The sequence below is a fragment of the Silurus meridionalis genome, chromosome 10 (assembly GCF_014805685.1).
Source record: "Silurus meridionalis isolate SWU-2019-XX chromosome 10, ASM1480568v1, whole genome shotgun sequence".
In the NCBI taxonomy this organism is placed as follows: Eukaryota; Metazoa; Chordata; class Actinopteri; order Siluriformes; family Siluridae; genus Silurus; species Silurus meridionalis.
In genome coordinates this window covers 8398286-8426245 of record NC_060893.1, presented here as the reverse complement: position 1 = coordinate 8426245, position 27960 = coordinate 8398286, and the positions used below count along the sequence as shown (strand labels likewise).

General features: G+C 37.1%; 3 protein-coding genes across 4 annotated transcripts; 2 read left to right on the top strand and 1 right to left on the bottom strand.

Annotated features, from left to right (window-relative positions):
* Window positions 1-535: 535 nt before the first annotated feature.
* thoc5 (THO complex 5) lies at window positions 536-12411 on the top strand. Its single transcript, XM_046860229.1, has 20 exons — window positions 536-675; window positions 1017-1114; window positions 2802-2945; window positions 3037-3150; window positions 3236-3333; window positions 5611-5757; window positions 6634-6748; window positions 6988-7120; window positions 7310-7387; window positions 8047-8090; window positions 8227-8326; window positions 8439-8547; window positions 8667-8768; window positions 9263-9359; window positions 9573-9684; window positions 10316-10419; window positions 11007-11094; window positions 11242-11357; window positions 11790-11983; window positions 12231-12411. Exons 2-20 carry the CDS (start codon window positions 1019-1021, stop codon window positions 12292-12294), a joined length of 2055 nt encoding a protein of 684 aa, XP_046716185.1. The 5' UTR covers window positions 536-675; window positions 1017-1018; the 3' UTR covers window positions 12295-12411.
* Window positions 12412-18287: 5876 nt separating this feature from the next.
* Window positions 18288-24363, top strand: chid1 (chitinase domain containing 1). 2 transcript variants are annotated; one of them, XM_046858572.1, is made up of 13 exons: window positions 18288-18444; window positions 18987-19100; window positions 19373-19522; window positions 20460-20592; window positions 20680-20724; window positions 20811-20917; window positions 21783-21844; window positions 21972-22064; window positions 22267-22368; window positions 22683-22835; window positions 22969-23049; window positions 23989-24028; window positions 24117-24363. In XM_046858572.1, the coding sequence occupies exons 2-13, from the start codon at window positions 18993-18995 to the stop codon at window positions 24213-24215; spliced, it is 1173 nt and encodes a 390-aa protein (XP_046714528.1). In that variant the 5' UTR covers window positions 18288-18444; window positions 18987-18992; the 3' UTR covers window positions 24216-24363. The 2 variants fall into 2 exon arrangements, with proteins under 2 accessions (XP_046714528.1, XP_046714527.1); XM_046858571.1 differs by having other exon boundaries at window positions 18984-19100.
* A 1188-nt stretch (window positions 24364-25551) lies between these two features.
* gatd1 (glutamine amidotransferase class 1 domain containing 1) lies at window positions 25552-27932 on the bottom strand. Its single transcript, XM_046860048.1, has 7 exons — window positions 27791-27932; window positions 27620-27696; window positions 26845-26950; window positions 26542-26649; window positions 26338-26429; window positions 26160-26253; window positions 25552-26032 (listed from the first exon to the last, which is right to left on the bottom strand). The coding sequence occupies exons 1-7, from the start codon at window positions 27837-27839 to the stop codon at window positions 25917-25919; spliced, it is 642 nt and encodes a 213-aa protein (XP_046716004.1). The 5' UTR covers window positions 27840-27932; the 3' UTR covers window positions 25552-25916.
* Window positions 27933-27960: the final 28 nt, after the last annotated feature.

The following is a 27960-nucleotide window of genomic DNA, read 5'->3' as shown; positions in this document are numbered from 1 at the left end:
ATCCTTCAAAAACATGTAAAAATCTTTAAACTCAAAGGCCTGAATAACTTATTCTTGACTCCATTGTAAGGGACCTTTAATCTTTTATAATGAAAAAGTTTTACTTTTCTATGTCTTTGCATTATCTGTATGTCCAATTTTCTCCTACTTTCTTTAAATCTTCCTTGTGATTAATTATTGTTTAATTCTTGTTTGCAAATAAATAAATAAAACCTCTTAAAAAAACATGCACCACATATTGTAGGAAAACCTGAAACAGGGCAATGCATGCATAGTAGTCAAGAGTAAAACGTACTTTAGTGTATTACATAGGGAAATTAAATAATTTAAAGAAAAACTGTACCAATTGTGACCAGTTTCATAATGCAAGTGGGGAGTATATGTGGAAGCAAAAATAAGCTATCTAAGATATCTAACACGTTTGATTTACAGAATGTAATATTAAACGCTAAATTCATTATTAAATATCTTTTATTTTAAAAATAAAACTCCACTCAACACGTTACACTCCAATCCAGTTGGTGGCGCTAACACACCAAAAAGCTGGTTTGCTACCCGACAATAAACAATAGAATAAGAAAAACCCGGAAGTGCGACTGTAGTTGCGTTGAACAAATGAACCCGGGCTCAGTTATTGGTTAACAGTGTAGTTTGATCAAAATAAATCACTGAAAGGTGAGGACTGGAGTTGTTAGCTAACGGGATTTTTGCATTGCGCAGTGATCAAGTGATTGGTGTGAAATGACAAATCTGGCTTGAAAATGAAATTATTAACCACAATGATCATCCCGTTGCTAGCTAGCGAACCTGGTTATTGTAGATTAGCGGTCCAAAGCCGCGTGTTGTTTGTATCTCGGGGGAAGAGTACTGGTTTAATGATCTTGACCACTGAGTCTAATCTAAATCGCTGCAATTGCAATTGAAATTGCATAGTTAATGGATTAATGTATCTGCATGGTGCCAAATTTAGCTTTACCCTCTGTGTGTTAGTTCAAGTGTTGTGTTTCTGCTTTCAGCCATGTCCTTGGACCCACTAAAAAAACGCAAGACCAAAGTGATCCGGAGTGACGGCGGCACACCGGAGACTAAACGGGCTCGGGGTGAGGGAGAGCAGGTCAGTGCGCAGCTTCTTCCACTGTCAACAGTGTAAATAGTAGCGATTGTGCAAATTGACAAATGCAGATAAATATGCAAGTAGTATATGTACAGCATGTAAATAAATATATATGTAAACATGTACAGTGAATAAGTATAATGTTTATTAGCAGTAAAGAGATGTGTAGACAATGTTGAAAAGTACAAGTAAATAGTTATAAGTCTCTGGCAGTGAAAAATGTGCAGACACTGTTTTAAAGGTACAAGTAGAAGGTTACAAGGTGATGGCATTGGGGAAAAACAAACAAACAAAAAAAAATATATATATATATATACATACACGTAAATGTGAAATATTAGGCAGGATGTACAGTAAGGAGTGTATATATGGATACACAAATAAAATAGTAATGCAAATGTATGTAGGGAATAATATGTGTAGAGAATGAGGGGTATAAAAATTACAATATACAGCATGTACAATTGTACTACTGCAATAGTGGGTACTGGTGTCTTATGAAGTACTCAGTCTGGGCTCCTTTCCATCTTTTTAATTTTGAGAAACTCTTTCCATTATGGATTATAATTAATGCTTGATTGATTTATGAATTGTTTTCAAATGTCTCCAAGATTAAAACACAAACTCGGTTGACCCACCTAACCACAGTACATTCAGAATCTTTTAAATGTGTCTGAAAATCTTGAGCTTTATGATCATTAATGAAAATTCCTGGATCATACAGACGTTCTGTTGTGTGTAAGAAGAAACCAAGATGATGCTAAGATGCCAGGCTTATGTCAGTTGTTACTGCTAGACAGGAGGTCCAGGTGCACTCTGTTCAACTTAGTTGGGGGACATCTCTCTGTACCTACACTTGGGTGAGAGAAGAGAGTAATTACATTTGATGGTTATCTGCATCTGACTAGTATAGGTTTAACTTAGAAGTTGGACGAGAGAGAATTGCACGCACACACACAATTTGCATCAGCGAATCGGCATAATGGTGCATCGATTTAAAAAAAAAAAAGTGTGTATCGGTTACTAGTTGGCATTTGTATCAAGATGCATAATTTCTAACATTTGTGTGTCAGTAAAAACAGATTACTTTTTTTATAGTTATTAGTAGATGTGCTAAACCTTTATTATTCAGAAAGCGACCAATAATTTGTGACCAATATTTTATATGTAGATTCATTTCTCCTCGCTAAACTGTTTCTCAAGCGTGTTCTCTCAGTACCATTGATGCTGCGTGCATATGACGTATCACAACACTTCGGAGACAGAGGCATGTCCTGAGGGTCACATAGAATTCTGATTAACATGCCAGAAGTAGAGCTGCATCTTTTTTTTCACTACAAAGGCCTGTTTGTGAAAGGGTCATGTGTTAGAATTCAGAAGGCACTTAAGTAAAATAATGATTTGATGTCAGTCTGAACCGAAGAAATCTGTACCATATTAAATTGCATAGTATCATATATTCTCATTTTGCATTGAATCACTTTGTGTTGAATTAATTGGAAATCGGATCGCACTGCATCGTAATGAGGGGAATCGCATCACATTGGTAGCTGCTTCATATGTATCTTTAATGTATTATTGGCTATGCCTTGATATGCGGATTGCGTCAGCCTCAGTTTTGGAGATGCACATAACTATTGCATGCACACATTAGCTGTGTTTTTTTGACTTAATATGTCTCCATTAGGATGTGCGTACATATAATGAAGAAGTGGAACTGGAGAGCCGAGACCATGAACAGGATTACATACTGTATAAAAACACCTGTGAGGCTCTGGCTACACTCATGAGTGAAATCCAAGAACTGAAAGCCAGTGGAGCTAAAGAAGGGGTGAGTGTAAATAAAAAAAAACATGCTACTTGATGTTGAAGCAGCTTTCAATTCCAGAGACAAATCTGTGATTTTGTGTTTGCGTATTCAGAGCGTAGAGGTTGAAGCAAAACGCAGGCAAGGGTGCGTTCACTTCATCACTCTGAAGAAGCTGAATCGTCTGTCACACATGAGACTGAAGAAGGCACGGGATCAGACGCACGAGGTACACACAATACAAAACTAGAATTTTCCTATTGGTCTGTCATTTTCCCTGTTGCTTTTCAATTGAGTTTTGATTCGTTTTGCAGGCGAAGCAGAAGGTGGATGTGTTGCACCTACAGCTTCAGAATCTCCTCTATGAAGTCATGCATCTTCAGAAAGAAATCGGCAAATGCCTCGAGTTCAAGTACGTGAAAAGATTGTTCTTCACAGCATTGTACGCTGCTGCATGAGTTAGATAATTTTTTTTGTGGTTTTGGTGGTTAAAAGAGCCATCGTGTTACACTTACAGTAGCATGATGACAAATAATATATGCAATAATATTTAAATAGGTTATGGGGAGTGGTAGCTCAGTGGTTAAGGTGATGGGTTACTGATTGGAAGGTCAGTAACAAGCTCCTGTAATACCAAGCTGTTACTCTTGGGCCCTTGAGCAAGGCCCTAAACCCTCTCTGCTCCAGGGGTGACGTATCATGGCCGACCCTATTTTTTGTGTTGTAATGTATATGTGACAAATAGTTCTTCTTCCTCTTGTTATAGAAGGAAACAAGGGGGTTTGATCTTTTTATTTTCTAGGGATTTATTATATACAGGATGTGCACAAGTATACAGAATTTTCTGTCTTTTATTTTTTTATTGTTAATGTAGGTCATAACACCAAGTCCAAATCTGTCAAAAGTGTTTTTCAGTGAGCTATTAGGCCATTTCAAAAAGAAGGAGGATCATAGGGTGGTGTATAAGAGTGTAGGAAGGTGCACACAGGTGGACTATGTTCTATGTAGGAGATGTAATCTGAAGGAGATTGGAGACTGTAAGGTGTTGGTAGGGGACAGTGTAGCTAGACAGCATCGGATGGTGGTCTGTAGGATGGTTTAGGAGGTGAAGAAGAAGAGAAGGAGAGTGAGGACTGAAAGAAGAATAAGATGGTGGAAACTGAAGGAGGAAGACTGTAGTATGAGATTCAGGGAGGAAATCAGACTACTGCAGAAGTGATAAAAGAGACAGCTAGAAAGATGCTTGGTGTGACATCTGGAAATAGAAAGGAAGACAAAGAGATGTGGTGGTGGAATGAGGAAGTGCATAAGGAGAAAGAGGTAATTGGGATCGACAGATTGATGAAAAAAGTAGGCAGGAGTACAAGGAGATGCGACAGCAGGTGAAGAGGGATGTGGCGAAAGCCAAGGAAAAGGCATATGAGGAGCTGTATGAGAAGTTGGACAATAAGGAAGGAGAAAAGGATTTGTATTGATTGGCCAGGCAGAGATACCGAGCTGGGAAAGATGTGCTGCAAGTAAGAGCAATAAAGGATGGAGATGGAAATGTGTTGACTAGTGAGGAGAGTGTGTTGAGAAGGTGGAGGGAGTATTTTGAGCAGCTGATGAATAAAGAAAATTAGAGAGATAGAAGGTTGGATGGTGTGGAGATGTATGGATATGTTTAGGAGAGATGGCAATGTAGTTTTTAACCAACTTGTTCAACAAGATGCTGTAAGGTGAGAGGACGCCTGAGGAATGGAGAAGGAGTGAGCTGGTACCGATTTTCAAGAATAAGGGAGATGTGCAGACCTGCAGTAACTATTTGTGGTATTGTATGAGGAAGTCAGGTGTGTCAGAGAAGTATGTGAGGGTGGTGCAGGACATGTATGTGGGCAGTGTGACAGCAGTGAAGTGTGCTGCTGGAACGACAGACTGGTTCAAGGTGGAGGTTAGACTGCGTCAAGAATCAGCTCTGAGCCCTTTCCTGTTTGCAGTGGTGAGGGACAGGTTGGAGGACGAGGTCAGACAGGAGTCTCCATAGACCATGATGTTTGCAGATGATATTGTGATTTGTTGTGAGAGCAAAAGAGTGCAGGCAGGGTGGAGTGGGTGGAGAAGAGTGATATCAGGAGTGATTTGTGATAGAAGAGTATCTGCAAGAGTGAAAGGGAAAGTTTATAGGACTGTGGTGAGACCTGTGATGTTGTATGGTTTAGAGACAGTGGCATTGAGTAAAAGACAGGAGGTGAAGCTGGAGGTAGCAGAGCTGAATATAATGAGGTTTTCGTTGGGAGTGACGAGGATGGACAGGATTAGAAATTAGTTTATTAGAGGGACAGCGCATGTAGGTCGTTTTGGAGACAGGTGAGGGAGGTGAGATTGAAATGGTTTGGACATGTGCAGAGGAGGGACATGGGGTATATCGGTAGGAGAATGCTGAGGATGGAGCAGCCAGGAAGTAGAAAAAGAGGAAGGCCAAGGAGGAGGTTTATGGATATGGTGAGGGAAGACATGCAGATAGTTGGTTTAAAAGAGGCAGATGTAGAGGACAGGGGGTATGGAGACGGATGATCCGCTGTGGTGACCCCTAATGGGAGCAGCAGAAAGAACAAGAATTAGGCCATTTTAAATGAAGTACTAAATAAAGAATATATGTGTAAATATATACAAAGCAAAATAAAAAAAAAATGTGTGTGTGTGTGTGTAGGTCCCAGCATGAAGAGATAGAGTTAGTGAGTGTGGAAGAATTCTTTAAGGAGGCACCAGCTGAAATCTCCCGCCCTCATCTCACTAAAGACGACCCACACCAGCTCACACTCGCTCGACTGGACTGGGAACTGGAACAGAGAAAAAGGTGACAAATGGAAATGGAAATAACGGACACACAAACAAGTCACGCGTATATATTCAGTGTATATGGGCTCTAAGATTGTCATTTTTATGATTATTATTTTTTACTTACACGTACAGTTTAAGCGCTTTTAATAAATAATAATAAACGTGTTTTAACTAAAGGTCGGTAGATTAGCTAATGGTAAAATGTAGGTTTTTGTGGACTTTTTATTAACCATGCTTAAAACCAGAGTTTAGTATCTAATCATGTTTTAAAGCTAGATTTCAGTAGATCAGTGTTAATACGCATTGATCTTATGTTTATTAAAAGCTTTGCATGTCTGAAGTAATACTGACTATAAGTTTGTGGACACTCTGCTTTTTGACTATCCCATTCCTCTTTTGCCATTATAATAACCTCCATGTTTTTGGAAATGTTCCGCTAGATTTTGAAGTGTGCTTGTGGAGGTTTGTGCTTATTTAGCCATAAGGGTGTTGGTAAAGTCAGTTACTGATGTGGGCTGAGGAGCCCTGGGGTGCAGTCAAATGTTTTAATTCATCCTAAAGGTATTTAATAGGGTTGAGGTCAGAGTTCTATAATGGGCCATGTTTCAATCCAACCTGTGTAAACCGTATCTGCATGGAACTGGCTTTGTATAGGTGTGGGTCTCCTAGTTCAAGTGATAGGGAAAATGAATATGACAATATCCAAGTTATCCTATACATTTGAGTGCTTGTGGCACATATAGTTAAAAAACATCAAGGCACCCAATAATTAAACACTGAAAAAATAATATTTAACAATAATATTTAAAAATTTTCTCATGTTAATATAGTGTGGAGGGTTTCAAAAGGAAGGTGATTGATTAGGATTTGGTTGTTGCCTATCGTATTTTAGGTTGGCTGAGCAGTATAAGAGCTCCTTGTGCACTAAGGAAAAGATCTTGAAAGGGATTGAGTCGAAGAAGGAGTACCTGAGCAGTCTTCAGCCAGGCCTACATGCCATCATGCAAGTAAGTCACTGACACAAAGAAGGGATTTACCAGGCATTTCAAATTGCTTGTATTTCTTCTGGAGGCCAGCCAGTCTAACTGAACTAAAACAAGTATATTTAATTTATTTATAATGTGTTGATTGAAAGTAGTAGCTGCTCTATTATTTCTCAGTGAATCCATTAATGGAACTAAAAGTGCTCAATTGAAGCTGTGTAAAGAAAGCATATTGACTTTGTCTTTCCCTATCTTTCTCTCAGGCATCTCTGCCCGTGCAAGAGTACTTGTCCATGCCGTTTGAGCGTGTGCAGAAACAGGCTGAGGTTGCACGGCACCTTCCTCCTCCTCTTTATGTGCTGCTTGTGCAGGCCAGCGCTTACGGACAAGCCTGTGGTAATGCAGATACTTTGGTCCCATATCTCTTTCAAGCAACATCCTTTCTTTTTCAGACATATTTAGATTTGTAGCAGTGACATCTCTCTCTCACACACATGCACATGAATCCTGTAAAAAAGAAAATTGACAATAGGTACAGCAAAGAGTGTCCACTCATAATTGTGTACACGTGTGTTTGTGTTTCAGACAAGAATCTGTCTGTGTCTATCAGTGGAGATGTGGACGAAGCCAAGGCTCTTTCCAGACCACCTGAGGATTCTCAAGGTAACAAATGCTTTTGTGCATGTCTTTATGTTCTCCCTCATGAACATCTGATTCTGATAAAATAAAGTGGGACATACAACTGTAAAAATTCATTGAGTTTTATATGAGCTTAGGTTATGATTTTAAAACTGGGGTTTAGATCGCTATTTTAGAGAATAGGACAGGGCCATTTGAATATTTTTTTCACAAAATGTGTGTTAAGCTATTTACATATAAATGTATATGAAATATATTCATGTGCAGTGTGTACAGAAAATATAGAATGCAAATGGTTTTATTTGTAATTCCTAATTTACAGCCAAATATACATTTGACAAAAAAAATAAGTAAACATTTATAGTTTCTAAATATACTGCACAAGAATGTGTTTTTTATATATATATATATATATATATATATATATATATACACCTAATATTTTACTATATTATTTTGTGTTTGTTTTCTCTTTGTTGTTGCACAGTGGGACAAGTAACATAAAGGTTTACCATGTTCCATCTTGTGTGAAATCTGTTTTTGCCAAATCTTGAATCATTCAGAATAAGAAATTCAGTTTTCTGTCTGTTACAAAATAATAATCGTGTCCAAGTGGATTAATTTGGTTGCCTGTGTTTTTTTATTTATTTATTTATTTGTTTATTTATTTTTCTTTCCTTAAGATGACGAGAGTGATTCTGATGCAGAGGAGGAACAACAGAATACTGTAATTCTCATTTTGCCCATTCTATAGCTTTGTGCACTCTAGCACTGATTTAATTTTATAATCGACAAAAGTAAAGCACTATTTTCTCACAAAGTCTTGTCATGAAATTCTAGTGACCTTTTTATTTTTCTTCCAGAAAAGGCGACGAGGCACTGTCGGGGTTCAGCTTGATGATAAGCGTAAAGAAATGCTGAAACGACATCCTCTCTCGTTGTGCTTAGAGCTCAAGTGTAAAGGTGTGTGTGTGTGTGTAAAGAGGTGTATATGATGTCAAGCATATGAGCGACAGCATTATTTATTATTGAAATGCATTAATCTGCACAATCTGTTGTCCCTGGTCTGTTGTAGATGGCAGTGTGTTGCACCTGTTTTTTTACTACCTGATGAACCTCAACATTCTTACTGTGAAAGCAAAAGTTTCAGCCTCCACAGACCTTTCCGGAGCCATCAGTGCAGGGTGAGTTATATATATTTTTAAGGCTGTTAAAGTAAAATGTGGAAAAAAGGTGAAGTTATTGCCAAATGTAATACAACAGCTGCTTAGTTTTTCCAAACAACATCTCTCTTGCTCTGTAGGGAGCTACTGAACCCAGAGTCTCTCTTGAACTGCCTGTATGCTTCCGATGATGGCCAAGAAACCCCCAACCCTACCAACCGCTATCAGTTTGACAAAGTGGGGTAAGGCAGTTCCCTCAGTCAGAATACAGCTGTAGTGCTGTAAACTTTACCAATGATTAGATTAGATTCAATGTTATAGTCATTGTACAAGGTACATGTACAGAGCCAATGAAAGGCAGTTAGCATCTATCCAGAAGTGGCCAATTTACAATAAATAGCAGTGTAATAAATAAGGGTATGAGTTCCATATGTACAGGGGTAAGAGTGATTCATGTACCGAAGGTGCAGTAGGTAATAATTAAAGTGTATATATAGTAATATACAATATACGGTGCAGAGATTGTGAATAGATGTCAGGAGATAACATGCTCAAATGACAGTTATGTACAGGTTTGAATAATACAGTATATACAGAATAAAGATGGGTGGAATATACAGTAGTGCAATTATAAACAAGTTATGGATGGTGAATAAATGCATAGTGGATAAGCAGCGCAAAATTGGTATAATGGTAGGGCCTCAGTTAATGGAAGTTTCACTTTCTTATCATGTAGCATCACAACCTTTGCTGATTATGTGTCTGACCTTGGACATCCATACATCTGGGTGCAAAATCTTGGAGGATTACAATTTTCCAGGGAAACCCCACAGGTACGAGTGTATATTTGAATCCAGCACTTTAGATGTCAGTGTGATAACTATCTAAAAGCATTTAACTTTTCAAAATTCTGTATTATTGTATTTGTTCTGTATTGTATATTGTATATTGTGTCTTCATCCTATTCCATCTCGAATAGATTCTACTGTTGGATACGGAAAGTCAAGTAATGACAGGTTTAGGTGACTGTTACTAACTGCTTGCAGGTGAATGGGGCTCGCAGTTCTCTCAGTGCCAGTCATATGGAAAACACCATGAAGCTTCTAAGAGGGCGCCTGCTGTCTCGTCTGGCTTTGCACAAACAGTTCAGCTCTCTGGGTAACAAGTCTTCAACATTCCTAGTTTTGAGAACATGGGTAATAAATCAATAAAAAAGAAAACCTGTTGATCAAAAAAAATATAAATAATTGGAACTGCCAAAATCACGTTTAACAGAACACTACAGTACACTTAAATTAAAAACTACAGTTGTTACACATGGTATCAATAACAATAGTGGTCTTTGGAAGCATTTCCTTTCATTTGTCTCTCTTTCTAAGTTGTAGATTTATTCAACTTTCCAACACCAGAGCAATATAATGTAGTTACCTCTTGTTAATTATGTGCCTTACTACCTTTAGGTCTATCTCTCTTCCAATAAATACATAGGTTGTGTAAGTGCACATTATTAACCCCAAGTAATAAATATAACATTCACAAAATCTCCTCCCTGGATAGAAATGGCAATTAGAGATAAATTCGCAAAGAAAGAAAAAAAAAACATACCGAAATGTTCATGATCGCTTTCTAAATAAATGTTTTGCATAAATGTTTATCGAGTACTCAACAGTACTTTTTGTTGTTGTTCATTTCTCCAGTGCAGATTGTGTAAATTTCCATTTAAATTTGTTTTTCTGTTGTTTTTGCTTGTGTCTGCTGAATTTGAATCGAATTTTGAATTTTGTTATAGAGCACAACATAGTTCCTGTGTCCACCGAGTGCCAGCATCTCTTTCCAGCTAAAGTGGTCTCTCATCTGGCTTGCTGGACTATGATGAGCCACGAGGATTTTATTGTACGTCTGATGTTTACAGAGATCTTTCAAGTTGTCATAGTCAAGCCTGAATCACTTTATTGTTCTGTCATTATGGTTTAATTAATTGATGGATTATCAGAACTGTCAGAAGATGATTTTCTGGGGGAAGTGGTAGCGCAGTCATTAAGATGTTTGACTTCTGATCCAAAGAGTTCAAATCCCAGCTCCACCAAACTGCTGCTCTTAGACCCTTGAGCAAGGCACTTAACCCTCAACTGATCATTTGCATAAATTATTATTGTAATAATAGTTGTAGAATTGAAAGTCGTTCTGGAAAAGGGCGTCTCTCAAATGCCGTAAATGTAATGTTATAAGGAACAAACGTATACATTCTTTTATAACCGCTTTATCTCTGTGAAGCTGCTTTGATACAGAGTCCATTGTTAAACGTGCCATACAAATAAAAATGAATGCAATTAATGTAAATGTAAAATTTTCATGGGACACTGTTGTCAGCATGAGCTGAGGTTGATACTGATCAAGTACTATATTTTACAAGATAGAAAAAAAAGTTGTATTAAATTCTTAATATAATGGCTGATTATATTTCATGTGTATGTGTTTAGGAGTTGAACTTTGTCCAGGATGTGGTGAAAGCTGGTCTGGTACGGGAGACTGACCTGTTCTTCATGGCTATAGTGGAAAGGGGAACAGGTGAGTGATTAATTTCAGTTGGTATTTAAAATGAGGTAAACGGTGAACAATGCACGGGACTTAAATCTTTAGCAAACATTGTGTTCTCACAAGCATACAGCTGCCTAAAATCTCCAGTGTTTTCTAAATATCCATTGTTGCTTTCAGCTCATCTTCAGGCTGCAGTGGTGCTAAATCCTCGCTATCCAGATGTCACCCCTCTCTTCTCACTTTCACTGCACTGGAAAGGAGAGCGTAGCGGCCGCACAGACGATAACCTGCGGGTAAGAGTCGTGTTAGTGCACTGTTAGACTTTGAGAGGAAAGGATTTTCTGATGCAGAAAAACATCGTTTGATCTTTGATGATTTATTTTTAATAGTTACCTTATTTAAATTATTTAAATCCCATACTGAAGGGAAATTATTTTTGAAGACGTTAATTTCATGTCATCTATGTATGGAGATTTTTGGAAACCCCTATATGTAATTTTTTTTTTTCCTGATTAACTAATACTATATATTATGTCTATATGTTTCCTGTAGTAGTTCAAAGTATCCCAGTAGCCACCAGTGTTTGCATCATGGACCCGCACGTTTTGAATTACAATTACTTTATCATAAATAATAACTGTGCGTTTATAAGGTTCTCTTCTGCATAACCTAATACTCTGTACAAGCTTTAAAATTTTTTTGTCTTTTTTTTTTGTTTTGGCCAGGCGATAGAGAGTGAAGTGAATGTGTACAAGTCTGAACTCCAGGGACCGCGACCAGGCCTGCAGCTACTGACCAACCAGATTCAGCGTCTGTGTGTGTGTCTGGATGTTTATCTGGAGACCGAAAGCCAAGTCTGTGACGGCTCTGAGGGCCCCAGAGAATTCCCAAGGGAGAAGATGTGCTTACGCTCTACCAGGTAAAAATATTCAGTGCACTGGTATATATATATATATATATATATATATATATATATATATATATATATATATATATATATATATATATATATATATATATATATATATATATATAATCTCATCTACTGAGATCTTGTAATTAAAATAATAACCCAAAGTAACACAAGAAACAATGATTAATGTTGTTGTTGTTGTTTAAAATATTTAACACATTTTCCACTGACAGAAGTTTTTCTTGCCTTTCAGGGGACCTAATCGTCTGAAGCCTTTTAAATTCAACCACCCTCAGGGCTTTTTTAGTCACCGTTAAATCTCCGATTTAACTCTCTTCGGTAGTTTTACTTTATTTTTGAATCATTTTTCAAGTGCTTCAGTCTATATTGTAATGTTTCACTATGTAGAATAAGAAATAAAACACTTTCTTATACATTGTCTCCTCATTTATTGATTCTTTGCTTAACCTTTGAGCTGAATTTGTTTAAAAACCCCAGGAAGCATCACACCTGAAAAACAGGGCTTTGAATAGTATTATTCATTATTTACTTTCTTCTTTTTATTTTTTTTACATGCAAACTATTCTTCAGAAAGGGTAAATCCATTTTAAATACAGTAATTCCAAGATTATAGGCAAAAAAATAAACATTCTGATCTGAGGTTTTATAGTTTAATCGTTTTAGCCTCACTTTTTTGAAACTTAAGCATGAACTAAACTTTAAATCCGTAACAACTTCATCTAATCTCACAATCGATTCCTTTTTCAAATAGCAGATGTGCATTTTCTCTATCTCTTACTCTAAATCCTAATCTAATCTAAATATTTACCAATAGGTTTAAGATCATATTCAATGGAATAACTAATTTAATAGACTAAACAAAACCTTCCAGAGACCCAGTTTATAAAAGGCTACAAAATGACCATATAATTAACATGAGTAATTACTAAAAGACAAATTCGTTTGATACTGTGTTACTTACTGTTAGTGTCCTTAATCTGATAACTTGAATGACTGCATTCTTTTTGTCTAGGTGACTTAAGGTTTAGCTTAAATGTAATAAAATAAGTGAAAGTGCATGGTACGATTTTATTTAAAGACAAACAGTATATACACCGAGTGAGAATAGGAAAGAAATGTTCTATTGAAGTACAGTGAAGGTAAGGGAAAAGTTATAGTACAAACCAAAAAAGTTGGGATGCTGTACAAATTGTGAATAAAAAAGGAATGCAATAATTTACAAATCTCATAAACTTAGTTTATTCACAATAGAATATAGATAACATATCAAATGTTGAAAGTATGACATTTTAAAATGTCATGCCAAATATTGGCTCATTTTGGATTTCATGAGTACTTTTTTTTCATACTTTAGTTTTAATCCATTGATTTGGTGAAATATTTTTTTTATTTTCACTGCGTGCTGATTTCAGCCGAACAACCGATTTCCTGTCACTGCGCGTCTTTTTCAATCCACTGGTGTATAAAGTCCTGACTCACTCACCACAGAAGGCAGTAAGAAGTTTGGGGTTAACGTGCATGAGACAGAGGGAGTCAGTGATGTAAACATGACTGAGAACAGACACATTCCTGATCATCATCATCTTCAGCCTGTACACATTCATTAGGTAACAACATTTTTAATTAGTTTTGTATTTATATATATATATATATATATATATATATATATATATATATATATATATATATGGCTGTCAAAATTAAAATTATTTTAAACGGCACGAAATTTTTTCCTTGTCTATATGTGTCTCTATAAATGTCTATAATTTTCTAGATATAAGCTTCCTGACTTGACTTGAAGAGGTGCATTTTCTCCGGTATCACCTCATTAACTGTCCGTGTGGAAACATATCAAAGGCTCTTAATGATGTCCACATGTCTCTTCACTGATATAGCCTTTATATTTAATCACTGTACATATGCTTACATATATATCACATGCTGTAAATATGATACATGTTTAACACCTCCAAGCTGCCAGTTTTGGGCACCTGAGCAAGCCCTTAACTCACTACTGCTCATTTAGTAAATGAGATCATTAAGAGTCGCTCAGGATAAACACTTCCAACAGGAAGTGGCTATATCTCGCTATCTTTGTCTCTCTATTTTCTCTATCTAATTGTCTCTGTGTCTCTTTTAGTAAATGTCTCTGTCTCACTGTATATGTCTCTCTCTTGCTGTCTCTCTATTTGTTTCTATCTCTTTGTAAAGCTGTGTCTGTGTCTCTTTGTCTTTGTCTCTGTCTTTCCTGCTTATTTACATGTCTAACAAAGTTTTGAGTTTTGAAGTAATGCCATTAGCGATCTATGATGAAAGACTTCCCTGGTTCGATTCTTACCTCTAGTTTCATATTGAACATTATAAGAAGTTTTTAAAAACAGAACAATGAAATATTATTAAAATTGGTTGCTGGTAAATCATGGTATATCAGTGGTGCAGGTGTTGGAGATGTGGTTTTTGTACCTGAGTCACTTCTCATAGACTTCGAGTAACTGAGAGAATGAACAGGAAGGAGAAGTTTTGACCCTCTACCATCATGATCTAAGAGAAAATAGTGGTCTCTTAACTATAGAAAAACCAATAGTCCAATAAGCAAAGGCTTGTTTGCCTCCCCTCTGGTAGTGTAGTGGTTAGTAATGCGGCCTCTGCTATCTGACGAACCCGGTTCAAGTCCTACCCCTTTGCTATCCTTTAAATTGTTTAAAAGGTTTTATAAAAGAACCAAAAAAGGTCCTAAAAATCAGGTTCTTGCAGGAGATCCTGTGGCTCAATTGGAAGAGCTTTACCTCTGGGTTGAGAGGTTGCTGGTTCAAACCCCAGCCAGGACTCAAAGTTAAGAGTGTGGAAGGTTCCGGTGACCATAGTGAGGAAGGTGTCAGAAATGGCTGCGTGGAAGGTTGGATGTGGATGGTTTCAGAGGGCGTATCCTAAACCAGGGGGGCAATATCCAGGCATCTGCCCCCCTGGCATCTGAGAAGCTGAAAACAGGTGGTTATGAAGCAAAAACAACCAAAAAAAGTATGAACTTAGGCTCCTGGCGGAAATTAATTTAATAACTTTTCTCCTCCCCTAAATGCAAAACTATCACCCTCAATTTTTCTGAGGCTATAACCCAGCAGGTCTTGACAGCCTTTGTTCACAGTCATCCACTCCATTGCTCACCACACACTAATTTCCACACAGCTTACCCAGTGTGGGGACAAGCCAGATTTGAACCAGCAACCTCTGAGCTCAGAGGCAAGGCTTTTACCACAAAGCCATCAAGTCCCACAACTCACCTTCTTTTTTTGGGGGGTTTATCCTTTGTTTCATGCTTCAAAGCAAGAAATTCAGACCAGAAAGAAACACAGAAAGCAGGATTCGAACCCTGAACCCCACCAACAGCAATATACCAGTCTTAACCCACTGAACCATCAGGAAGGACAGGCTGTACCAATTGTTAGAGCAGGTCTATATTTTCTTTTAACCCATCAACACAAGAATATAATGCTAAAGACAGACTTGGGAAGCAAACCCATAACGTGACTAGCAGGGACAATGCATGATTTGAACCCTGATATACGCCATTAGCGAGACACCAGCATTAACCCACTGAACCATCAGGAAGGACAAGCTGGGAAGTTTGTTTAGAGCAGGTCTATCTTTCTTTTTAACCCATCAAAACAAAAACATGAAGATGTAGGAATCAGGAATTTAACCTACCTCATGACTAGCAGACAGAAAGCCAGGTTTGAACCCTGACCACCAACATTAGCAAAGTACCAGCCTTAACCCACTAAGCCATCAGGAAAAAACAGGATAGGAAGCTTGATTAGAGCAGGTCTATCATTCTTTTTAAACCATCAACACAAGAATTTAACGCTAAAGAAAGATGTAGGAAGCGAATACAGATGTAAGTAGCATTGTAAATAACAGGAAAATAGCAGGATTCGAACCAAGATCCCCACCACCAGCGAGACACCAACGTTAACCCATTGAACCATCGGTGAGAACAGGCTAGGAAGCTTGTTTAGAGCAGGTCTATCTTTCTTTTCAACCCATTAAAAACAAAAATATATCGCTAAAGAAAAATGTAGGAAGTGAATCATGATCGTGACTGGCAGACAGAAAGCAGGATTCGAAACCTGAACCCCACCAAAAGCACAACACCTGATTTAACCCACTGGACCATCAGAGAAGACAGGCCAGGAAGTTTGTTTAGAGCAGGTCTATCTACCTTTAAACCATCAACACAAGAATATAAAGCTAAAGAAATATTTAGGAAGCAGGAACATAACATACATCGCAACTAGCAGGATTCAAACCCTGATCTTTACCATCAGCGAGGCGCCAGCCTTAATCTGATGAACCATGGAAGAGATCAGACTGGGAAGCATGTTTAGATTAGGCACAAGCCTTAAACCACTGATCGACCACTGCTGAAAAGCATGTGTGCTTTTTGGAGGGTTCATACTTTGTTTCATGCCAGCGCAGTATGAAAGAAGGCATGTAGGACTGGCTTTGAAACCTTATCACCAGCGTGGACTATATTAAGGACCATGTTCAGGCACAAGCCTTAACCCACTGAGCTACCACAAAAGTGCCTTTTTTTTTGGTGGGGTTATCTTTCATTAAAGACCAGGAAATCAAGAAATTAATCCAACACAGAAAGGACAGAATTAAAATGTTTTCAGAGGGGACAAGGTCCAGAAGTTTTATTTACCAACACAGCAACCACCAGCTCGACCAGGAATCAAACTCTCAAACTCCTCGTGGGGATACTGACATTAACCCACTAGGCTATCACATCCATCCATCCATCCATCTATCTATCGGTCTATCGATCTATCTATCTATCTATCTATCTATCTATCTATCTATCTATCTATCTATCTATCTATCTATCTATCTATCTATCTATCTATCTATGATGTGAGGTCCAGTTAACAGCTAAAACAGGTAGAAGTAATAACTACTTTTTACTTAAGTACATGTCAGAGCCAAAACTTCTTTACTTTCACTTAAGTAAAAAAGTTGAATCAGTACTTCAACTTTTACCCGAGTATTTTAAAACATGAGTATCTGTACTTCTACTTAAGTAAAGGATGTGTGTACGTTTGCCACCTCTGCTGTGGTGACCCCTAATGGGAGAAGCTGAAAGAAGAAGAAGAAAAGAAGAAGAAGATATATATTATATATAAAAGTTCACTATTGGAGACTTGTGGTGTCACACTCTAATTAGCTAATTAAATCCAAACACCTCCAAAGGTTTCCTAAGCCCTTAAATAATGTCTCAGTCTGGTTCAGACTAAACAATCGTGGGGGAAAACTGCTGACTTGACCGTTGTCCAGAAGACGATCATTGACACCCTGCACATGGAGGGTAAGACACAAAAGGTCATCGCTAAAGAAGCTGCTGTTCACAGAGTGCTGTATCCAAGCATATTAATGGAGGACTAATTGTGTGCCTCATGGTGGATTTTGGTGCTGATTTGAGACTTGACAAACAAATGTTTACTGATAAAAATATAATTTTTTTTTGGTGGAGTTTATTAAATTTTTTTATATTCTGGTAAAGAAAGGACGTTGTGAAATAAACGTGTTTTGTTGAAGGTTTTAATTTCGGCCCTTTTTTATTTAGTTTTTTACATTTGTAAGAAAAAACGGTCACACAGAAATGGCATTAATCGCACGATAATAAAATTAATTTGCATTAACGCGTTAATTTTGAAAACCTTTATTCATACATTTATATAAAACGAATTTCAAATTTTGTTTCCTAATTAATGTATCCAGACTGAACATCCACCACCGCTGTTCTCAGTCATGTTTACATGGCTGACTCCCTCTGTCTCATCCATGTTAACCCCAAACTTCTTGCCTTCTGTCTTGCTTGTTGTTAGCTTTGTAAACTAGTGTACGTCTGTGGTGTGTGAGAACCTGGAAATTAAACACCAGTGGTAGATTGGAGAAAAAAAAAGCGTGTAATGACAGAAAATAGGTTGATTGGCTGAAATCTGTGCGCAGTGAAAAGAAAAAATATTGTTTATGTCACCAAATAGATTAAAACTAAGTAACGAGCCTGTTTTGAAAATAGAAAGTACAGCTATTTCTGTAAAAAAATTCAATGAGTTAAAGTAAAAAGTTATAATAGTTATAACAAAAAATAAAAAAGTGAAGTAAAGTACTGATACCAGAAAAATGTACTTAATCAACCTCTTGGATATTATAAAGGTACATGGGTTTACGGTCACCTGGCAGGTTACTTGATGGTGCTTTGACACGCCTGCATCTGATTGGCTGAGCTGACAGGGGGCGGGATGAAGCCTCCAAGTCACCCTGCCTGTTTGACTAGCTATACAGTGTTACCTTCCCCGTATAGACAACCAATGACATGTTACACTGTTTACTCCGCGCTGTTTTACTGCATTAGAATTAAATAATCATCGTAGCACATACGCATTTAGGTAAGTAATGACTGTTATTATTTATTTTCATTTAACAGCACATAGTAAGAGAAAGCCCTAGTCTGTGTTAGCTAAATAAAAGATAGTGACTGTTTGCTTGACAAGCAGGGCCGTATCCCAAATGGATCCGCTCTATATATAAGTGAACTACATGTAGTGCTGCACGAAGGGGTTGTGAACGAAATGTAGTGCACTGAGAGTCTTAAGATGGAGGCGTTTGGGATGAAGCCAGTCTTTTTCCCGGATGTATAATAGCTTGCTAATCGAAGCAGGTCAGACTAATGCATTAGACTCCTATCTATATATATATATATATATATATATATATATATATATATATATATATATATATATATATATTTCAAGAGCTCAAGAGTAAATGTTTTAGAAGAATTGAGAACCTTTCATTCATTAATACAAGTGTATTAAAAAAAAAAACCACCCATATTATATTATATTATATATAAAGAAGGACTAAATACTCATTGCTTCAACAAACCGACTTCTAGCATGTAAATATATATATAATTGTCTTCCAGCAGAGTGAAATGAGAGCTGTTCTGCTGTTTCTCTACATCTCCACATCAGTCCCTGTTATCAGAGGCACCCTCTCCAAAACAGATGCCAAAAAACTCAATAAAGTCCAGGACGCTGACGTAAGCACTTAAGGAAATTAAGTGAAACACGTTTTTAGAGGATTACATAAGGCACTTATAGACATGTGAAGTGATTGTGCATGTGACTCAGGAGTCTCTTTCTCTCTCTCTCTCTCTCTCTCTCTCCCTCTCGCTCTCTGTCCCTCTGTCTGTCCCTCTGTCTGTCCCTCTGTCTGTCCCTCTGTCTGTCCCTCTGTCTGTCCCTCTGTCTGTCCCTCTGTCTGTCCCTCTGTCTGTCCCTCTGTCTGTCCCTCTGTCTGTGTGTGTCATAGACAGCGGTAGCGGATCAGCCGGTGCAGGAGCGAGGTTTGATAGTGACTACTCCCCAGTGGAGAGATGTAGTGAGAGAAGAGAAACGATTTTGCCCTCAGACCGTATCAACACGCCACTTTCAGGGAGCAGTGCTGGGATACATCACACCGGTAACCTTTACCGTCATGCTGCATCTGTTTTTATGTGCATTTCTGTACACTTTTACAACATCTATTAGCTTTACTTAGCAGGAGCTTTTCCCTTGATTTTTACACTGATTTTCTTGCTCTTCTTTGGTTGTGATTTTGGGATCAGCAATCTTAGAACAAATTATGTATGTATGTATGTAATGCAATTGAATTTTGTTATTAATAATAATGCCTTTCAAATACACTATGGACTATAAAACCACACACATACACAAAAACATTTTATAGAAGATTTGATATAAAAAAAATAAGGGTCTTAAAATGAATTGGTATTGAAGAATATAAAGCTTCAAAATACATTTTGAAGGCATGAAGTTACCTGGAAGGTTTCCTGATGAGTCGGCTCAATTTGATTGGCTCGCAAGGGGCAAAATGAAGCCTCTCAATTACTCTATTTGACTAGCTAATCAGACTTGAGTTCCTCTAATAAGCTACCACTGACATGCTACATTGTCTACTGTTTTTCTTAATAATCAATAAAATAATAATGATTTAATAATGATTGAAATGGGATTTTAAATTGTGTAAGCAAAGAGAACGACTCTTATATCTGGTTTGTTTCTGTTATTACTTCTTTCTTGAGCTCAGGTCCTGCTGATTGATGACAAGCAGAACATAGTAATTTTCTTAAAACTAATATCAGAATCTTCATTGTATTATCTGGCATGGAAAATCTGGTCTCCAAAGTTAAAATTGCGCAGCATAAAACCTGTAGCTGTTTATTATTGACTAGCAAAAAAAAAATCTATGCAAATTGGTCCTACATAAATGTTTCTGATAGTGACTGATAGTGTAATTGTGTCTTATGAGTTAATGTCATCATTTTTAAGATTTTATTTATATTTTATTAGTTGCAGATTTTTAAGTCTTTCTCGCTCTTCATTTTTGTCTCCTACAGTGGAACTCCCATGGGTATGACATTGCTAAGATTTTCGGGCCTAAGCTGACCTCCGTGTCTCCGGTATGGCTCCAGATCAGACGCAAAGGATCGGAAAGCTTTCAGATTACCGGCCTTCATGACAATGACCAGGGTATGTGCGTCTTAATCTCATGCAGCCTTGCATACTATCAATCTACCGTAATGATTGTTCAATCATTGAAACAATGTCTTGTAACAGGTTGGGTCAAGGCTGTGAGGAAAGCGAACAAAAAAAATAAAATATGTAAGTATTTTTTTAACATAGAAAACGATGTGACGTATGCTGACTTATCGATAACCTGTCCTATATATTTTTACACTGTGTTGTAGTACCTCGGTTATTATTTGATGGCTGGTCTTATCAGGATTACATGAGCGTTCTGGACAGTGAGGATGAGATTGAGGAGATTGGTAGAGAAATCGTTGAGGTGGCAAAGGTATAGTGTGTTTTTGTGATTTAAAACTATGAATGAAAGGAAAAATCCACCCTACCTGCATCATTGAATTTATAATCAGTATGTTCTTCAGTGATGCAAAAGTTTTTTTGTTGTTTTTTTTTTTTTTTACGATTAAATTCAAAGATTTATTTAAATTGTATTATTATTTTTTTTTTGGAAGATTATTGATTTGTTCATTTGTTTATTTATCCTTTTATTTATTTCTGAGGTTTATTCATTCTTTCACATTTGGCCTGTTTTTAATAATGCTAATACTTACACAAACAAGAATTCATCTCTACCTAAGAAGAGTGATGAGTCAGAGCTTTATTCGCTTCAGTCTTTCCAGCTGTCCCTTTTTAAATTCATAAATTCATACGCGAACGGAAAAGGTTTCGAATCTTCAACTTTCATGCATTCTAGGATCAACCGCTGTGAAAGTCTCATAGGTCAAAGATCTCATAATTCACTAACTAGCCAAGCCAAGTCTTGCCTGTGACTCAATGCAAATGCATTATTGAACTACGCAGCTTTTTTAAACGTTTGCCATCTCCATTGCTTCTCTGCTGGATTTCTCATGAGTATGACATTGAATTTCGCTTCATGTTCAAAAAACTAAACCATCTCCTGGTTCAAACTTCAGTGTTATTCTTTATGTTTAAGATCACTGACGATTTTAATGACATTCAAACTGTGCTACCAGTATCTTTATGTAAATATATATCTTAAATATGTATATATTCTATATAAATATAAACATCAAATGTGATGGTGGAGGAGGGTGGAGTTTTTTCAGTGTAGTTCAAAGGTTTGTTCAGTGCATCATGCTGTAATCTTGTCTTATAATGATTATGCTTTTTTTTAGGCTGAAGGTTTTGATGGCTATACTCTGGAACTGTGGAGTCAGCTGGGAGGAAATAAGAGAAAGTCAGTTTAGTTTTGTTGTTTCTGTGTGTGCATCAGAGATAGTAAAAGCACACAGCACACATTAACCAATTTAGCAGAGTCCCAGTGTTGAGTGTGTTTTACTGTGCTTTTTGTGTGTGTATTCCAGCGAGCTGATCCACTTGATTACCCATTTGTGCAAGTACCTAAATGCTGGGAAGCTTACCTGCGTTCTTGTCATTCCTCCAGCTATAATTCCTGGGTAAATAATAATAATAATAATAATAATAATAATAACCATATAATAACTCAAGTTTTTCTTTTACTGCCATGATTTTTTTTTACACACTGGCCACTACAATCTGCACATGAATTGTTAAAATCTTGTAAGACATTGCACACTAAAAGAACCAAACCTATCAAGGATATGTGTCAACCTGTACCTGTGTTTCTGCATTATTCAGGTCTAATCAGCCAGGCATGTTTGGAAGGGAAGAATTTGAAAAACTGGCTCCTGTTGTTGATGCATTCAGTTTGATGACTTATGACTATTCCAGTCCGGGCAGGTTAGACACACAATACAGAAATGTCTCACATGATCTTTCTGACTCTTTTCCCTTCTGTTTTTTTTTATTATTTTTCAAACAGACATTAGCTAAAATATGCTACTCAAATACAGTATGTGGAAGTGAAAAAGGGAGTAAGCAGCCTTTTCTCTTCCACTTACTAACTTTCAAATCCTAACAATTAGGTTGTATAAGACACACACTGTTTTTGTGAAACTCGTTATTGGCTACTAATTACGCAGTATCCGCTTATTGATCAGAACCTGGAAATGTTCTGTTCAGTGATTGGTTGATGTTTTGTTTGTGTACTGTAGACCAGGCCCTAGTTCTCCTCTGCCTTGGATGCGAGATTGCGTGCTCCAGATCACACCACAGAGCCAGTGGAGACACAAAATCCTGCTGGGCCTCAACATGTATGGCCTTGACTTCACTGTCAATGGAGGAGCTGAGCCCCTACTGGGGGGCAGGTATGGATTTAGTGCAAATGCTTTTATACCTAAATGCGTTATAAAAATAAAAAAAAAAACCATAGCATTTCCTAATAGTTCCTTTTTTACATACTTGCTACTGTATATTCATTCCTCTTTTGGTCTTTTGTAGGTACATCGAGCTTCTAAAGGATGTCAAACCAAAGCTTATTTGGGATGAGTATTCAGGAGAACACTATTTTAATTACAAAAGGTTAGAGACACATAAACACAGGAGACCATCTCATCAAATCTATTTTTTTTTCTTTTAATAATTATTAATTTTTTAACATGTAATCAGGTTTAAATGTCATTCTAGGCAGATCTTCTGATCCTATAGTAATTTGGTTTTATTTACTACATCAAGTTCAGTTCATCTTAATTTATTTAGTTGGTTGCACATTCAAGCATATCACCTAAAACATAAAAGGACTCAAACACCCAATACAAATACCGTTTCCTCCTAAGAGATATTTACTGTAAATTAAAAAAATGTACAGCCGAGGGGATAAATTAATGTCTAAAATGATTTGTTTTACTAATAAGAGTTCTTTACCGAATGCCAGAAGGGAGGAGTTGAAACTCAAGATACATAGGGTGGGAATTATCTAACAAAATGTTCTGGGCTTTACCCAAGGACCTGTTTATGATCTACACAATAACATTTCCTACTAATTCAAATCAATTCAGATGTATTATATAAAATGTTTTCTCTAAGTTTAACCCTAATGTGTGAGCCAGTGGTGACAATGGGAGGGAAAAACTCCCTGAGATGATTATAAGGAAGAAATCTCGAGTGAAATCATATTTAAAAAGGAACCCATCCACAACTGAGTTAACTCAAATATATAGTTACAGTTAATAACTGTTCACTGATACACTTGAGTGTAAAATTGTTGGCAATTGCATTCATAAGCCATTGTAGCAAAATGTCTATTATAGTACAAATTAATTTTCATGGTGCCTAAGTGGAACAATCCACAGCAGTCTCACATATTATTATTATTAATAAAAATGTTTTGCTTCCACTGACAACAATTTATGATTTACTTAAAATAAATGCCAAACACTCAGTTCAATGTTATAAATCTAAATATTAAAGAAAATGACTTAAGATGAACCGTAATACTGTGGCTCCTTATTTCTATTTCAGAGGTTCAGGGAAGCATACTGTCTATTATCCGACTCTGAAGGTAAGAGCATCTATGATTGCAACAAATAATGTAACAAGCACGGTTAAAACATACGTTAATCACATGGATGTTTATTGCCTCCTTTTAGTCTCTCGAGTTACGAATTGCCCTGGCGACAGAACTCGGTACAGGACTCTCTTTGTGGGAACTTGGACAAGGCTTGGACTATTTCTATGACCTTTTGTGAATTGGACACATGGAAACAAACTGTACAGTGTAATCCCTTCTTCCAAACACCGATGGGTAATGGTACATTGTTCTTTATGACGGTGTCACTCCTGAGCATGCTAATAAAACTTTTTATTATATAACAATAAAAAAGGAAAAATGCTGTACACTTGTGTATATTTAATGAAATATTTAACATTTTTGTACCAATTTCACTTTTAATATTTGAGTTTGTATAAGAAAATGACAATGCACACTTTAATAGGATTTTTAATTTAAGGGATATTATATACCGTAATTACCGGACTATTAAGCGCACCCAAATATAAGCCGCACCCACTGAATTTTACAAAGATTTTTATTTTGAACATAAATACGCCGCACCTGTCTATAAGCCGCATGTCTACACTGATACTAATGAACTTTACACAGGCTTTAATGAAAGACAGTGTCTGTTACACGGCTTGTATCTAAACAGTAGCCTACCAAGAAAGTCATTGTTTACTGTCTTCCTCCTTCCTTTCACAACGATTTCTCTCGGGAGTTTATCTTTTAGCATCATCATGTGTTTAAAAATCACCACCGATGCCGTGCAGCTCAGCACACAGGTGAAGTGTGTTTTTTCATGCCCGGTTGTTTTCAGCGTGACGAATGATTCGCATTTCCTGTAGACAGTCCGAGTGAGCGGCAGGTCAAACGTCAGAGGAACCTCATCCATATTTATGATGTGGTGCGGCCCGATTCAGTGGGAGCGCATCTGATTTAATATAAAGAGTTTCATTGGTTCACCTGAACCCGTTCAACAATTTCATTGGTCTAATGTTATGGGGCTCAGTTTTTTGGCTTGAAGTTTGTTAAACCGGGAAAAACCCAGGATAAATCCATATATAAGCCGCTTCGTTGTTTAAGCCGCGGGGTTCAAATCATGGGAAAGAAGTAGCGGCTTATAGTCCGGAAAATACGGTATGTACAATACTACAATTTGTTTAAATTTGACAAAAGGCAGAACTCGATCAAAAAAAAGCACAGGTTTTAAACTCAGAACTTTAGGTACCATTTGTAGTCTTTATCTATTAACATTAAGACTATTAATGATGTCCACAGAAACATAGAAACGTTAATGGTAGAAATATATTCCCTTTCCTCTATGCATCAACATATGGTGCCATCCATGCCAACACTGAGGGTATTTACTGGAATTTAGGAGAATAAACTAAGTACTTTCTTTATACTTTAGGTACAAATCATAAGAAAAACTATCATATTTTAATGCCAAGTGGCTAATAGTGGTGAATTATCATATATTTAAAACTCTCAAATGATTGCAACATTTAAACAAAATAATGGTTCAATAATGATGTGTACTGTAATTTATAATGCTTTATACTGACACCAGGCTACAGTTAATACGTGTATAAAGAGGTATTAATTAATGGTCAACTCAAATTTAACACTGCATTACTTTGAGGTCATTCTTCAGGCATTCTTTGGTCAGTCTGTAATTGTTTTTTCCACAGCATTTTCACTACATAAAGATTGTAAATCTTTTAGAACTACACCAAATATTTTTTTTTCTAATTCTTCCAAGATCTTCAAGTAGTTTCAGTGTAGCACAATTTAGAACATCTATTAAGACAAACTGCTGGAATGTTAAAATGATTCTTCTTACACTGAAGTATTCCAGTGTCACTGGTCAACACTGCTTTTTATACAATGGATTTCACCTGCTGTTAAACAACAGGATCAGATTATTAACTGCTGCTGTTGTAGACTGAACATTCTGTCCAGTCACTAGGTGGCGGTCCAGGACTACATGCAGCGCATCCTCTTGACTAGCTGCAACACACACATCATCAGCATTCTGTTAGAATACTGAAACATTTACTTTTTCCAATTTAACATCGTTAATAACCTAAATATGTTTGATGTATGTACAGTTGGAGGGCTGATCTTGCAAATTTACCTGTGTAGGATCCACCATTGTCTTTCACAAAGTCTTCCACGATCAAAGGAAGGTTGGCAAAATCTGGGGAGCGCACCAGCTCAAACACAGAGGGCTTTAAGAAAGAGAAAGGATGTGATTCAATGCAGTAACTAAAATCATTATCTCTTTTTGATGTTTGCTGAATCCTAAGACTTACTCCAGTCAAGCTGTATCCACTAAATATCCATGTCTGTCCCTCTGTGGCACAGCAGAGTGCAGAAACCCCCTGTCCCACAGCACACACAGGTTCTGAAAGACCCCAAAACACACAATTAATGTAATGTCATGCTTTATTTAACATCATCCTGCCCATATTTCACCATTTATCATTTAGCTTGAACTGTAGCACAGAATGTCTTACTTTTCTGAGAGCTGAAGTGTGTGAGGATGCGTGCCAGAGAGCCACTGTGAGCAAGGTCCTTCAAAGCTCCGGGGCAGTCTGGGATCAGGAGAGCCTGGTAGCGGGCACCTGCAGGGCAACAAACATAAATCAGTGCGTGTGCCATCCAGAAACCAGAGGCCTGTTGAATATTGCATTACAGTTTGAATGAGTCTTGAAGCCTTGAGGACCTTAATATTAAATGGAGTTGGGAATTGTTCAGGCACCTACACAACTACACTGAATCGAGTAAAACATAATCCAAGTCACAAAAGTCAATCAGACCATCAATAGACTCCAGTTTGGCAGGAGTGGCGTATGGTTTGACGCTGAAATCCTGAACCCATCGAGAGGAGCTCTCATCAATCCCGACGAAGTCAATAGTTTTCCCCTGTGAGACAGGAGTCAAAATTAATAAATGTTTTATCTCCACCACATAAACTACGGAAGTCCTAAGAGGCCATGTATAATAATGTTTTTTTTATTATTATTGTTTTCTCGTGATCACAACATAATTTTCTCGTGATCTCGACATAACAAACGCTGTTTTCTCGTTATCACGTCTTATTCATGATGCTGCTGCTTCTAGAACATGCTCTTAAGCTGGAAACACGGAAAAAAATTACCATTACGAGAACACTTCTAAATGCAGAATCATGGAAAATAACCATAACTAATTGTGGTATATGTGGGCACGAGGAGAAAAGTCGTGATCACGAGAAAACAAAAAACAAACAAATATAACGCATTGCCTACAGAAGTTTTAAAAGGAAATGCATTATGCTATTATTTTCTTTCTTGTTTCCTCGTTATCACGACTTAATTTTTCTGTATATTTTCTAGAGGGCAGCATCAAATAACCATAACCTTTTGTAGCAGCGGCCACATCATCACTGATGATGATGCCTCTAGAACATGGAAACTATGTTTATGTCGAGATCACCAGAAAGTTACGATGTGATCATGAGAAAGGCTTTAAGGACTTCCGTTCTAAACTGATATCATTCAACCATTGTTACAGGATGTATCTAGTGTAGTATAATGCATACTGTATGCTCACCCCTGGTGTAGCTGTCTGCAGGTTGAACACAGGACTACACAGAGAGAAACACTGCTGGAAAGACCGAGCCGACACCCCTAATAATGAAAACACAATCAGTATTGAGTGTTGGATTGAAATGTACAGTATATTCCGTCTTTATTAAGCACTAAACTATGAAATCTAACATACCTTGAGGTGTTGCACTGGCCACAATCAAGCATGTAGGTTTAGATGTCATGGTCAATAAACTCACAGTCCTCACTGCTGTTTAAATCTCGCTAAAAAACAACTTCTTAAAAATCCTATACAAATGATGATTAGTCTGTAATGTACACCAACAAAGCAAACATCAAACGAGA